Raw genomic sequence first — 12,816 nt, 5'->3', positions numbered from 1 at the left:
AACACTACCTTCCATGTTGCTGTTTCATGGACCAGTAGCCTCAAACTGACTGCCAGCATTGTGAACAGCCAAACTGAAACCAAACCAGAGAAAAGCTGAGCTGGGAGAACTGGCCACTTTTCTTTAGTCGTGCAAGTGTTTTTTTTTAAAACTCGAGCCTTTTGTGTGAGGCAATATCTGTTAGCTATAATCAAACTGGCCCTAAAAATCCATTCAAGCCAGACTTTTCGGAATCACTGCTTTTATAACCTCTCTGGAGAGGGGGAAAAACCCAAGGACAGCGTAACCTTCTTAAAGAAGCGTCTCTCTGTCTCTCTGTCTCTCTGTCTCTCTGTCTCTCTGTCTCTCTGTCTCTCTGTCTCTCTGTCTCTCTGTCTCTCTGTCTCTCTGTCTCTCTGTCTCTCTGTCTCTCTGTCTCTCTGTCTCTCTGTCTCTCTGTCTCTCTGTCTCTCTGTCTCTCTGTCTCTCTGTCTCTCTGTAACCGTGATTAGAGAAATTGGTAACGGTGAATGCATGAATTTATTAATAATATTTTGGAATGATTCTTCTATCCACAGGAGGCTCTATGTCCAATATGTACGCTATGAATGTGGCCAGGTACAAGCTCTTCCCTGAAATTAAAAAATGTGGCTTGTGGGAGATGCCGAGATTGGCCGTCTTCACCTCTGAAGAAGTGAGTTCTTTAGGGATTGACTCATAGGTTGGTCTGTTTCTATGGCCTTTTTTAAAAAAAATATGAAATGATTTGTCATTTAATTAACACATATTTTATTGTTCCGTTTGAAGAAAATTGGGCGGCACGGTGGCACAGTGGTTAGCGCTGCTGCTTCACAGCGCCAGGGACCTGGCTTCAATTCCCACCTCAGGCGACTGACTGTGTGGAGTTTGCACGTTCTCCCCGTGTCTGCGTGGGTTTCCTCCCACAGTCCAAAGATGTGCGGGTCAGGTAAATTGGATATGCTAAATTGCCCGTAGTGTTAGGGAAGGGGTATGGGTGGGTTGCGCTTCGGCGGGTCGGTGTGGACTTGTTGGGCCGAAGGGCCTGTTTCCACACTGTAAGTAATCTAATCTAGCCTCTGATATAAATCTTTGTTTTCTCCTTAACATTCCTTCTTGCAGTCTGCAACCTAAACCTCTCCAGGACTTTAATACTGTTCCGCCCCTGGAAAAAGCCTCACTCGCCTCCATCTTGAGTGCGTGATGTCTTTCTCACTTTTTGTCTGTCTGTGTCTCTCCTATCTTGCACTGTAAGCTGAGTGTAAGTCCCCCGATCAATAAGATCTTGGCTGGTCTACTACATTAACTCCATTTTGTCTCTTCAAATCGTTACGTGTCATGAGTGACCAATGATCTCAGACTTGAATATATTCTATAATGGAGCATTTACAATCCCGGGGGACAGACCAAACCAAAAATTCACGACCTTTTTGAGTGAAGATATTTGTCTTGATCTCAGTCCTCAGTGAGTGCTTTTTTTTCTCAATCACCCTGTTCAGTGATGTTATTACAAACCTCTGGAGCAGGTGGGACTTCTTCCTCTGGCACCCTTGATGCATAGCTCCAGTAACAACCCAATTTACATCTCTACTTTGGACTAGAGCTTCTTCAGCTCTCCTCAAATGTCATTCTGAGTTCCATTGTGGATCTACTCCCTCCTGCTCCAAGCCTGCCCGATTCCAGCAATGAAGTGCATTCCTTTTGTGCTGGTAGCTGGCAAATTACAGCGTCTCATTGCTGAAGCGATGATCAGTACCTGTCTCCCTGATAGCATCTCCTCCTCCTTTTTCTTTTTCTCTTTTTTTCGCGTGCTCTTTTCTCCCTTTTTTTTTGTTCTCTCCCACTTCCAAAATATGGATCGGCCTCCTATAGTACATGACTCATCGGTTTGCGTGTCATTGATTCAGCTTAGTAATTGAGCCAAATTTCCTCCAACTACTGACCCCTTCTGTCAAAGGTAGCCCTCGAGAAAAGCACCTCCTACCTGCTGATCAAAGTTCAAGGTTAAGGGTCCTCCATCATTATGCACTGGATCCCTGTAACTGCCTGACTTTGTCTCCCTGTCTATCCCTGATCGCAGCCCAACCCTAAGTTTTTCTATTGCACCCAATGGATGTGACTGCCTTCTAAAACCCAAATGTCCAGATATGCCTTCCATTAACACCATGTCTGATGCCCCACAATATTTGCAAATTATATTCTAGCTCAGCAACTCTGAGCCCAAATTTCCTTAGCTACAGGCCTCCTCAGTAGATAGGGGGTCATGCTTTCCACAAATTTTGTCATGTTCCACTTATGGTACACCAACTGATGTCTATCAATTGATTTTTATTGATATATAAATAACATTTTTAATTCAATGAAGTACACCAAACTTTTTTTTACCAACACCTTATGAGCTGGTATGCTTGATAACCCAACACAAATTATATGCCTCAAATACCCTGAAGTGTTCTGTATTGTTTTCCGTCCAAATATGATAGTGTTTTAAAAGATATTTACCTCAATACAATCATACTTGTTCAATCGAATGGCCACATGAAATATCGACAAGTTTGTCAATTTCTCCTCAAATACTGCGATCTTCTGCGACATCCAAGTAGTCGAGGTGCAACTGAGAAGGCTCTCTGCTGGTAACAATGCAATGTCTTAAAGAAAAAAAGTATAACTGCATTAAATTTGTTATTTGTTTTTACATTGTTTATGTGGATCTTGTGATTATCTGGAATATTTGACCAATTGGCATGCTCCTCGTCTCATGTGCCAAATAATTTTACTGCAATCTCCAGTTCATTTCCTAGATTAGAGATAAGCCTCCTTTAGCTGCTACAAGTCTTTTGAATAAGAATACAAAGCAACCCCCCTCTCTCTTTGCATCAAATTCCTGACTTTTGTTTCCCTTTTTACAAAACTCTTAATCAGTCCCTGTTCTTCCTTCTGAATTTTGAAGGATAGCCTTCCTTTATAATATCTTGGCCAAAGTGCCCTGCACCTCCATGAACACGGCACAGCGTTCCTTCACCAAGAAGGTCTGTTTATTCTCTAATCAGCCTCTGATCTCCTCCAATGACTTTTTTTGCCATTAATATTCCTTTAAGACCTTTCTGTTTTATGCCATCATGCTGAAAACTGCATAAAATAATGAACTGGCATTATTTCCTTCATTCACAGTGCCATTATTCTGTGACTAAAGGAGCTGCATTCCAGGGTCTGGGTACAGACAATGTCTATTTGGTAAAAGCTGATCAACGGTGAGTCACTGGTGTGGTGTTAGGTTTTAAGTAATTATATCCCTCATAAGGATCTAAACAAGAACTTGTACATTTTTACACACTGAAATGTCCCAAAGCTTTTCTCAAGAGTGCTATAGTTCTGAGAAAGAAAATATCAGGAGAAATTACCTTACAGTTTTTGGGATTGATTTCTGAGGATCTCTTTGTGGAGCTCCTTCCATATGTTTTAAAACCAAAATTTGGTGGTGATTGTCATTGTCGTTGTCGTTGTCATTTGTTCCCCCCCAACCTTGGTGTTCTCCTGCACTGCTGTGCTATCCCAACTTTCACTTTTTTTTGTTTTTCTGGGAATGTGTCCCAAGCTCCAAACTTCAGTGAGTCTTTCATTACCTGCTGAAGTCTGACTGCAACAGAACACTCGAAACCACCATGTTCATTGCAAATTTAAGATTTTTGTAAGGAAGTCTCCTGTACTGTACTCTTACAGAGATGACCTATTCCTTTTTCAAGTGATCTCATGAAGAGAAGTTCAATGGGAAGGTGAGAGACAGACATTTGTGTGATGGTAATATCACTGGATTAGTAATCCAGAGGCCCAGACTAATGCTCTTCAAGTACCATCATGACTGCTAATGGATTTTAAATTTCTATAATTAAAGGTTACTCTGATAGTTGTCACCAACTATCACCAAGTATTGTAAAAACTCAGCTTAGTACTCATTTCCTTTTGGGAAGGAAATCTGCCATCCTTACCTGGTCTGGCCTACATGTGATTCCAGTCCTACATCAATGTGGTTGACTGTTAACTTCTCTGACATGTTCTAACAAGCCATTCTGTTCAAAAGCTTTTGGGAGCAGGCAATAAATAGTGTGTGTGTGTGTGTGTGTGTGTGTGTGTGTGTGTGTGTGGAGGGAGCTTGTTCACTTGCAAGGGCTTAAGCATCAAAATCTGTAAATCAGTGGGGGAGTGTCATATATTTCCAGAGGTGCCATCTTTCAGATCTACAATGAAGTTGCAGCCTCCATCTCTCGCTGGTTTATGTAGAAGATTACTGTTTTGAGCAAGGGAGGCCTTCCATGACATTGTGCACAATGTTCATCCCTCCATCAGCAGCACTTATTCATTATCTGGTCCCTGTCTAAATGCAGTTATTTGTTCGCCATTCCCTTTTGAGGGCGGAATGGGATCTTGGCTTCATGTCCCATGTGAACGATTGAATCTGACAACAATAACAATCACCAGAATAACAGCATAGATTGTGTGCTCCAGATTCCAAAATGGTTCTTAAACACACTGACTTGTGAAGGCATGTGTGCTATCTACGGAGTCTTGTCTTGTATCTCTGTTTCTTTTGAGGAAATGGCGTGTTACGCAATGTTTACTCCAGTACTTTTCAGTGTTGTCATTTGGTAGTACAAAACTAGAGTATTGTTTGGAATAAATGCACTTTTTTTTGTCTTGCATGTGTCAAGACACTTGTGACAATGCCAAGGTGACGGAAGAACATCTTATACTGTTTGAGAAGAGAGGCTGGTTGGTTGGAAACTGGACTCTGATAGAGATGATTGGGAGACTGTGTACCTGTTAATGCTGGCTCACTGTTGCCCACTAAGCTTGTTGGTGTGGGAGGTCTGTACCATTCTTTAACAATTTTTTTTTTCATGTGTTAACATTTGAATAGGGGCAAGATGATTCCAGAAGAACTGGAAAAGCAGATTTCTGCAGCCAAGTCCAAGGTATGTACCACTTGCATTAAATGGGCAATGCTAGTTTGTTTCATTTTGGTGTCTGATTTCTCCCTGCCCCATTTTTCCCATTTCCTGACATTTGGGTTCCACATGTCTTGCCCAATTAGTCCAACTCATTGGGTGAATGTAGAGGGAATTCTGTCCCACCCATAAACATTGAAGCCAGTAGTGATAACCCTATGACTTCTTTTAAGATCAGCACAGACTATGGGGACATGATTATGTGGGACCTTTAGTTGCAGAGTTCTCCTTCCTTCTGTAATCTTATGAAGATGTGGGTGTACTGCAGTTTTAAGAGTAAAAGCTAGCAGTGACAGCACAAAGTGTTTTCAATAAGATAGAATGGAAACATGTGGTTCAGCTACTGGGGTAGCTAGTTGCCTGGAGACCAAAACAGATTTGAATTAGGCCAATCAGTTTAAATGTACCCCAAAACAAACACTAACTCTCTAAGCCAGTTTGGTTTTAGTGTATTGGCCATCTTTTAAAAGCCAATGACACCAATCTGATGCTTTGGGGGGTATAAAACTAGGGAAAATTGAACAGTTGGGAGGAGAACTACCAAGCCAATGACATCTGCACACTGTCCAGAAAAATAGCTCTTTTAAAGGTACCTTTTATTGATCAGTAACCTGTGAAGGCGAATCCCCAAGAAGAAGAAAAGACAGGAATACAGAGAAAACTGAAAGCTGCCTGGTTTTGAGAAGAAACTTTTCTGTTTTGTAAGTCTTTAATCAGGGGTTTTATCGGGCTAGTATTGTAGAAGGGGGAAGGTAAACGATAGGTGAGAGGAAGGAGTTGTAAGCATTAGTTAATTATTCTGTTATACATTCAGAAATTTGTTAATTTTTACTACTTTTGTCTCAAATTTTCACAGGTTATTGTAGGAGAAGAATCTTGTTGCTGGTTTAAATTAAGCAGGAGAGTTTACCCTGTGTCAAAAGTTACATTTGAACAAATTTCCTCTTCAGTGGCATTTTTATTCTTTCTCTGTTAATCCATGTTTTCTGATGTCCACTGGGAGTTTACCACAGATGATTGGAGTGCTGAGTCTGTCGGTGAGGTGCTGACATCTATGATTAGTGGGGCTCCTATAGCGACCACTGAAACATGACTTGTGCTCTGTGGGTGGGCAGTTTTTATGTCCAGCTGTTTCTCTGGTATTATGAAATTCACCCAGCCATGTTAGTGGGACACACTACAGTTGCAGGGACCCCTGCGTTTGACAAGCCACTGCTACTCTAAGGCAACTCACCCAATACTCTCTCTGGTTTTAGGGAGCAGTTCCATTCCTTGTGAGTGCTACAGCTGGAACAACTGTCTTTGGAGCGTTTGATCCCCTGCCGGAAATTGCTGATATCTGTGAAAATTATGGAATCTGGCTTCATGTTGATGTAAGTTGGATGATGGATCCAGTGATTATAGCTGGATGATCATTTCAATATTTCTGGTATTTGAGTGAATTTTGAACAGCCATGTTCCCTGTCTGATCAGTTGTCTTTTGTCAGGGGTGTTTGACCAAATCTCCTGGGTGAGGGGAGTTCGTGGGTTTTGCTCCATAGATGTTGCCAGCAAAATCAATTTGTGGATTTTTCAGTTGGAAGTAATGGGAAAATAAAGCCTCTGCCTAAGTAAGGGGGACAAGTGGATGTCAGGATAATGTATTATTGACTTGACATCTAAGGAGCATTGGGCACAAGTAGTGGCCATGCATTCTTGGCCATTCAGTGTTGCAATGGGGCGCAGTAGCTGTGGGATGTGGCAGACATTAAAGGTTTAACTGGCTGATTTTGCCTATTGTGAGAATGAAAACAATAAGTACAAACCTCTCCCCAACCCAAAAAATGTTTGGCTGGCACTTCTACTTAAGCTCTTGTGAGGCTGCTGCAATGATTTTCTTTTCCTTTTTTACTCCCCTGTCCCCATAACTCAAGCATATATTTCTTTGTCCATACTTTTAGATCCATTGCAACTGCCTCTGTGAAATCTTTTTGGTAATGCAAGGCTTAAAATGTTCTAAAGCCCTACAAACTTCACACTTGCTGATCTCTATTGACTCCCTATACGCTTACTACTTAAGCTGCATCTTTTGAGCAGAATATGGAGGTTGTGATCGAACTATCCATGTAGCTTGAAGACTCTTTGCTATATTTCTCTCCAGTTGTCATCCTCTGATGCCATTAATACTTACCTAACACTGAGAAACTTATTTGCAAATTTTCTGAAGAAACTTCTGGTTTAGTCTGGGGTGGACTGGTTGAGGAATGCTATATGGATAGACTGAAGATCCACAGGTTTCTTTTTTTTTCCCCCCCCAAAAATAATTGTAGCTGTATGCTCTAAATATTTCTGATCAACCTATTGAGATGTCTCCCTTTGACATGAGTCTTTCAACCCAGGCCTTCTCGTCCAGAGGTTGAACAACCACTCTGCCACAGGAACCTTCCTCCTTATGATCCAAGTTTAAATTTTATTTCTGCCTATTTCATAAAAGGTTTACTCATAGCATAGAAACTGGCAGTACTCTGAAACTGCAGTACGCCATTTCATATGGAATTGCAACTTGTGTTGTTTATTACCTGCTTTTTTTTTACTGCTTTCATAATCCTTAGTCTTGCATTGATCAGCACTATTTGGTGAATAAAAGCATATTTTAAACAATCTGTTCTGCAGCCTTGAGTTGAAGTGCAGGTACTCTCCATACTGACACCTAACCCAACAGCTGCAGTTTTGGTCTGTCTGCTCAGTCCAGAGGTATAAGCAACAACTTGAACCAAAGGCTCCATTTGTTTGGATTTGAATATTAAAAACTCTGGGAGGATGTCAGTGCCATTGGCTGGGCCAATCCCTCATTGCTGTTCAGAAGGTTGTGCTGAGCTGTCTTCAGATATGCCCACTATACTAGTAGGGAGGGAGTCTCAGAATGACTGTGTGACTGGGAGGGCCAGTGTTTAAATTCCCTAGCTGCCTTTGAGAAGGTGATGTGATGCTGCCTTGAACCATGTCTTGTAGCTGGACCCACAATGCCTTTCAGGAGGCAATACCAGGATCTTGACCCAGCAACAGTGAAGGATATTTCAGTCAGGATGGTGAGTGACTTGGAGGGGAGCTTGCAGATGGCAGTGTTCCTATCTCTGTTGCCCTTTTCTTTTTTTAACATGGTGGTTATCGTGAGTATGAAAGGTACTGTCTCAGGATTTAGTTCCAAGCAAACTAGTCCTGTTGACCTTGTAAAGTGCTTCTTACTAACATTTTGGAGGCTAGTGCATCATTGGGAGAACTGTCTAAAAATTTGTATCATCGATAGTCACAAGTAAGGTGTCGGAAGACTGGAGGTGGCTAACGTGGTGTCATTGTTTGCTTAAGAAGGGTAGTAAGGACAAGCCAGGGAACTGTAGACCAGTGAGCCTGATGTTGGTGGTGAGCAAGTTGTTGGAGGGAATCCAGAGGGATAGGATGTACATGTATTTGGAAAGGCAAGGACTGGTTAGGTGTCGTCAACATGGCTTTGTCTGTGGGAATTAATGTCCCATGAACTTGATTGTTCCTACTTCAAAAAAACTGAGGATTGATGTGGGCAGAGCAGTAGACATGATCTATGTAGACTTCAGTAAGGCGTTCGACAAGGTTCCCCATGGGAGACTGGTTAGCTAGATTAGATCTCACCCTATACAGGGAGAACTAGCCATTTGGATACAGAACTGGCTCAAAGGTAGAAGACTGAGGGTGGTAGTGGAGGCCTGTGACAGTGGTGCTGCGTTCACTACTTTTTGTCATTTATCCAAAATGATTTGGATGTGAGCATAGGAGGTACAGTTAGTAAGTTTGCAGATGACACCAAAATTGGAGGTGTAGTGGACAGCGAAGAGTGTTACCTCAGATTACAACAGGATCCTGATCAGATGGGCCAATGGACTGAGAAATGGCAGATGGAGTTTAATTCAGATAAATGCGAGGTGCTGCATTTTGGAAAAGCAAATCTTAGCAGGACTTGTACACTTAATGGTAAGGTCTGAGGGAGTGTTGCTGAACAGAGACCTTGGAGTGCAGGTTCATAGCTCCTTAAGTGTCCCGGGAAAGTGAAGAAGGCGTTACTGAGTACAGGAGTTGGGAGGTCATGTTGCAGCTGTACAGGACATTGGTTAGGCCACTGTTGGAATATTGCATGCAATTCTGGTCTCCTTCCTATTGGAAAGATGTTGTGAAACTTGAAAGGGTTCAGAAAAGATCTACAAGGGTGTTGCTAGGGTTGGAGGGTTTGAGCTATATGGAGAGGCTGAATAGGCTGAGGCTGTTTTCCCTGGAACATCGGAGGCTGAGTGGTGACCTTATAGAGGTTTACAAAATTGAGGGGCATGGATAGGGTAAATAGACAAGGTCTTTTCCCTGGAGTGGGGGAGTCCAGAACTAGAAGGTATAGGGTGAGAGGAGAAAGATATAAAAGAGACCTAAGGGGCAACTTTTTCCACACAGAGGGTGGTACGTGTATGGAATGAGCTGCCAGAGGAAGTGGTGGAGGCTGGTACAATTGCAACATTTAAGAGGCATTTGGATGGGTATATGAATAGGAAGGGTTTGGAGGGATATGGGCCAGGTGCTGGCAGGTGGGACTAGATTGGGTTGGGATATCTGGACGAGTTGGACCGAAGGGTCTGTTTCCCTGCTATACATCTGACTTTAGTCAAGCAACAGCCTGACAGTCACGTCGTAGGAGAAAATGAAGACTGGAGATTAGAGTTGAAGTGTGGTGCTGGATAAGCACAGCTGGTCAGGCAGCATCCGAGGAGCAGGAAAAGAGCTGATGAAGGGCTCATGTCTGAAATGTTGACTCTCGTGCTCCTCAGATGCTGCCTGACTGGCTGTGCTTTTCTAGCACCACACTTTTTGACAATGTTTATTTGAAACACTATCGTTACCATAATAAAACAAAGCACTGTGGATGTTGGAAATCTGAAACGAAAACAAATTGTTGTCAGAGATTGACATCCTTCGACATGGGCAGGAATGTGTGCAATACCTTAACTCTGACAAAGGGTTACTGGACTCGACATTACCTGTGTTCTTCTCTCTGCAAATGCTGCCAGACTTGTTGAGTTCTCCAGCATTTTCTTTGTTTCAGACTTGCAGCATCTGTAGTTCTTTGTTTTAATCTTAATTGTGTCACTGGTTACCTTGGAAGATGTGGTTTGATACTATCCCTTGTCCAGCTGCCCAAAGTGTGAATGCCTTTAATGTAGTGCTCTTGCCTTTTGCTGTTTCTCACTCTCTCCTCCCCCTCTCTCTCCCCATCTAAATAGGCAGCCTGGGGTGGAAGTGCCCTCGTCTCCAGGAAACATCGGGATTTGCTGACTGGAATCGAGAGGTGTGAACTGTAATTCTGTACTTTCTACACTGTTTCTATTTTCTAAAGGGTATGTTTATTAAAAGATGCCAGCACATTAATGGGCATTCTTATGTCCAAGATTTGATTTTTGTTGTAGTCTTTTCACTTAAGAGCATATTTTTCATCTCCTGGCTGTTACCAGCAGTTTGTGGGCAGGGCTAACTTCTTGTACTGTTTGATCTTTAAACATTTTAAGACCGCATTGCTTTCTGATGAGCAAGTGATTTGTGATGGTCATAGTGATAATTAGTGTTTATTGCCACATGAGTTGTACACACATGGCTAAAATACTGTTTGTTTACTTTTTAAACAGATGTCAGGCATGCCATTTATTTTATTCTCCTATCCCTCGAGACTGTGGTGAAAAGATATTCGATCGCTTGGATACATAGTGACTTTTTTTAAACGTTCTGTTTTTTTTTGCATAATTGCCTGGATTTGGAAGTGAAGTGTGGTTAGGACTTTGCAGATTCTTGAATCCAAGGTAGGCCAGCAGGAGGCTGGAAGAACACAGCAAGACAGACTGCATGAGGAGGTGGAGTCGTCAATGTTTCAGGTGTAACCCTTGAGGACTGTTTTGGGGAGGCGTGGGAGGTGGTGCTGTGAGATGGTGAGGTAGGGATAGGTGAACATAAGTAGAGGGTATGACCTGGTTGGTGGATGGGAGGAATTAATCCAGTTGGTAAGTGGAATGGTAAGTCAGAGAGATGGAAGGGAGGGGGAGGGGCTGGAAAAGGTGTCGGAGGTTGGGAAGGGAGGGTATTTGAAATTGGAGAACTCCATGTTGAGTCCTCCAAGCTGTAGGCTGCCCGGGTGGAAGATGAGGCGGTGTTCCTCCAATTTGTGGTCTGATTCATTGTGGCAATGGAGGAAGCCCAGGATGGTCATGTCAGAAAGAGTGGGAAGGCAAATTTTAAAATGGGCAGTGACTGGGAGGTCGGGTCGGCCCTTGCGGGCCTGGTTGAGATGCTTGGCAAAATGTGCCCTGAGTTTACGTTTGGTCTCACTGATTTGTCGAGAAGACTACATCGGGAGCACCTGATGCAATAAACTAGGTTGGAAGAGAGGCAGGTGAACCTCTGTCTTACCTGGAAGGACTGTTTGGGGCCCTGGATGGTGTTGAGGGGGAAGCCCTGACCGGTTATGAAAAACTTGAATGATCAAGCTGTTTAATTTGATCTCCTCTTTGTGAGGATGTACAGCCAATGTACCTGCATTGAAATCATGAGGATGTGACTCCTGTGCCTTCAAAATGACATTTGACCAGTTGTGCCAAATAGAGAATCATTCCTGAGTTGCACTTTGAGATCTACGTCTGTCTTTTCTTGCTGCCTGTGGTCTGGTCCAGGTTTGTGATCTGTAGTCATTGGGAGCAAGGGTGCTTTCTCTGTCTGAGAGGCCTGACCTACATTACTGTCTGCTACCTTGGCTGCAAAATGTTGTGTTGTGTGAAAATAAGGGTGAATGAACAAAATATTGGAAACTTTTTTTTTAAAAAGCCTGTGAATGGTGGTGATTCTGAAATAAAAGCTGACAATTTAGCAGGTAAGTCATTACTTGGAGGTTGCCTGAGGGGGAATGTTGGTTTGGATAGGGCTTGTTCCACCAGGCTAGGGATTGATCCAACCCCATCCTTGCACCATTCCCCTTTATAATGGGTGGTATTTAGTGCATTTCCAACATCTGTTTTAATAGGACAAACTAAGAGCACCCTGAATATGTTGACATTAATCAACTTCTCTTTTCTCCCCTTTTTAGGGCTGATTCTGTTGCCTGGAACCCCCACAAAATGCTGTTGGCAGGGCTACAGTGTTCTGCCTTTCTGCTCAAAGACAACACTGTGAGTGAAAATTAGTTGTCCTGGCACAAAGGGTTGTTCCATGACACACCCCAGCTCCCAGTGGTACTATTGACATTTGGGCTCCTGTCCTATGGGCACTGGCTGTCCCCATTGCCTTACCTATGTGGTCATTTTTGATGCTTGTTTGCTTCCAGGCTTTGAGCAATGGATGGTACAATGTTGAGCCTGTCCCATGCTTTCAGGGATTTGCAGTTATGCACATTCCGAAAACCATCGCTGGCTTTTAATTGCAGTACACCTTCCACATTGTACTGTCACTGGCTGTGGTTTCAGGATAGCCCTCATTTAGGTGGTTATCCACTGTGTCTTGAGTACCTTGTGATTTATCATGCTGTGGCAGTTTGCTGTGTGGAAATTAGCTTTGTTACATTTCTCTCATTACAATGATGTTGACACTTCAAACGCTAAAGCACTTCAGGATCTCCTGAGGTTATGAAAGATGCTATACAAAACTCCAGTTGTCATATCCCCCAGCCACCACCTTGTAGCTTGCTCATTTAACCTGCCTGTGTCTTTTTTCCTCCCCTCTGTTCGCCTTTTCATCTTGCTTTCTATTGGCGTATCTAGATACCTTACTCTCTGACCCTTTTTAT

At 42.8% G+C, this 12,816-nt stretch overlaps 1 protein-coding gene across 2 annotated transcripts in view; it reads left to right on the top strand.

Annotated features, from left to right (window-relative positions):
- Nucleotides 1-12,816, top strand: part of LOC132805824 (cysteine sulfinic acid decarboxylase-like) — a 48,930-nt gene that overhangs the window by 20,141 nt on the left and 15,973 nt on the right. For both annotated transcript variants that reach the window (XM_060821114.1, XM_060821115.1), the window contains exons 6-11: nt 558-673; nt 3,169-3,248; nt 4,913-4,967; nt 6,257-6,373; nt 10,277-10,341; nt 12,121-12,202. In XM_060821114.1, the coding sequence (XP_060677097.1) occupies nt 558-673; nt 3,169-3,248; nt 4,913-4,967; nt 6,257-6,373; nt 10,277-10,341; nt 12,121-12,202 (515 nt within the window). The remainder of the gene's footprint in view (nt 1-557; nt 674-3,168; nt 3,249-4,912; nt 4,968-6,256; nt 6,374-10,276; nt 10,342-12,120; nt 12,203-12,816) is intronic.

This window comes from Hemiscyllium ocellatum, chromosome X, assembly GCF_020745735.1.
Source record: "Hemiscyllium ocellatum isolate sHemOce1 chromosome X, sHemOce1.pat.X.cur, whole genome shotgun sequence".
Taxonomy (NCBI): domain Eukaryota; kingdom Metazoa; phylum Chordata; class Chondrichthyes; order Orectolobiformes; family Hemiscylliidae; genus Hemiscyllium; species Hemiscyllium ocellatum.
Note: the sequence above shows the minus strand (reverse complement) of the source record. Positions and strands in the feature narration are given on the sequence as shown.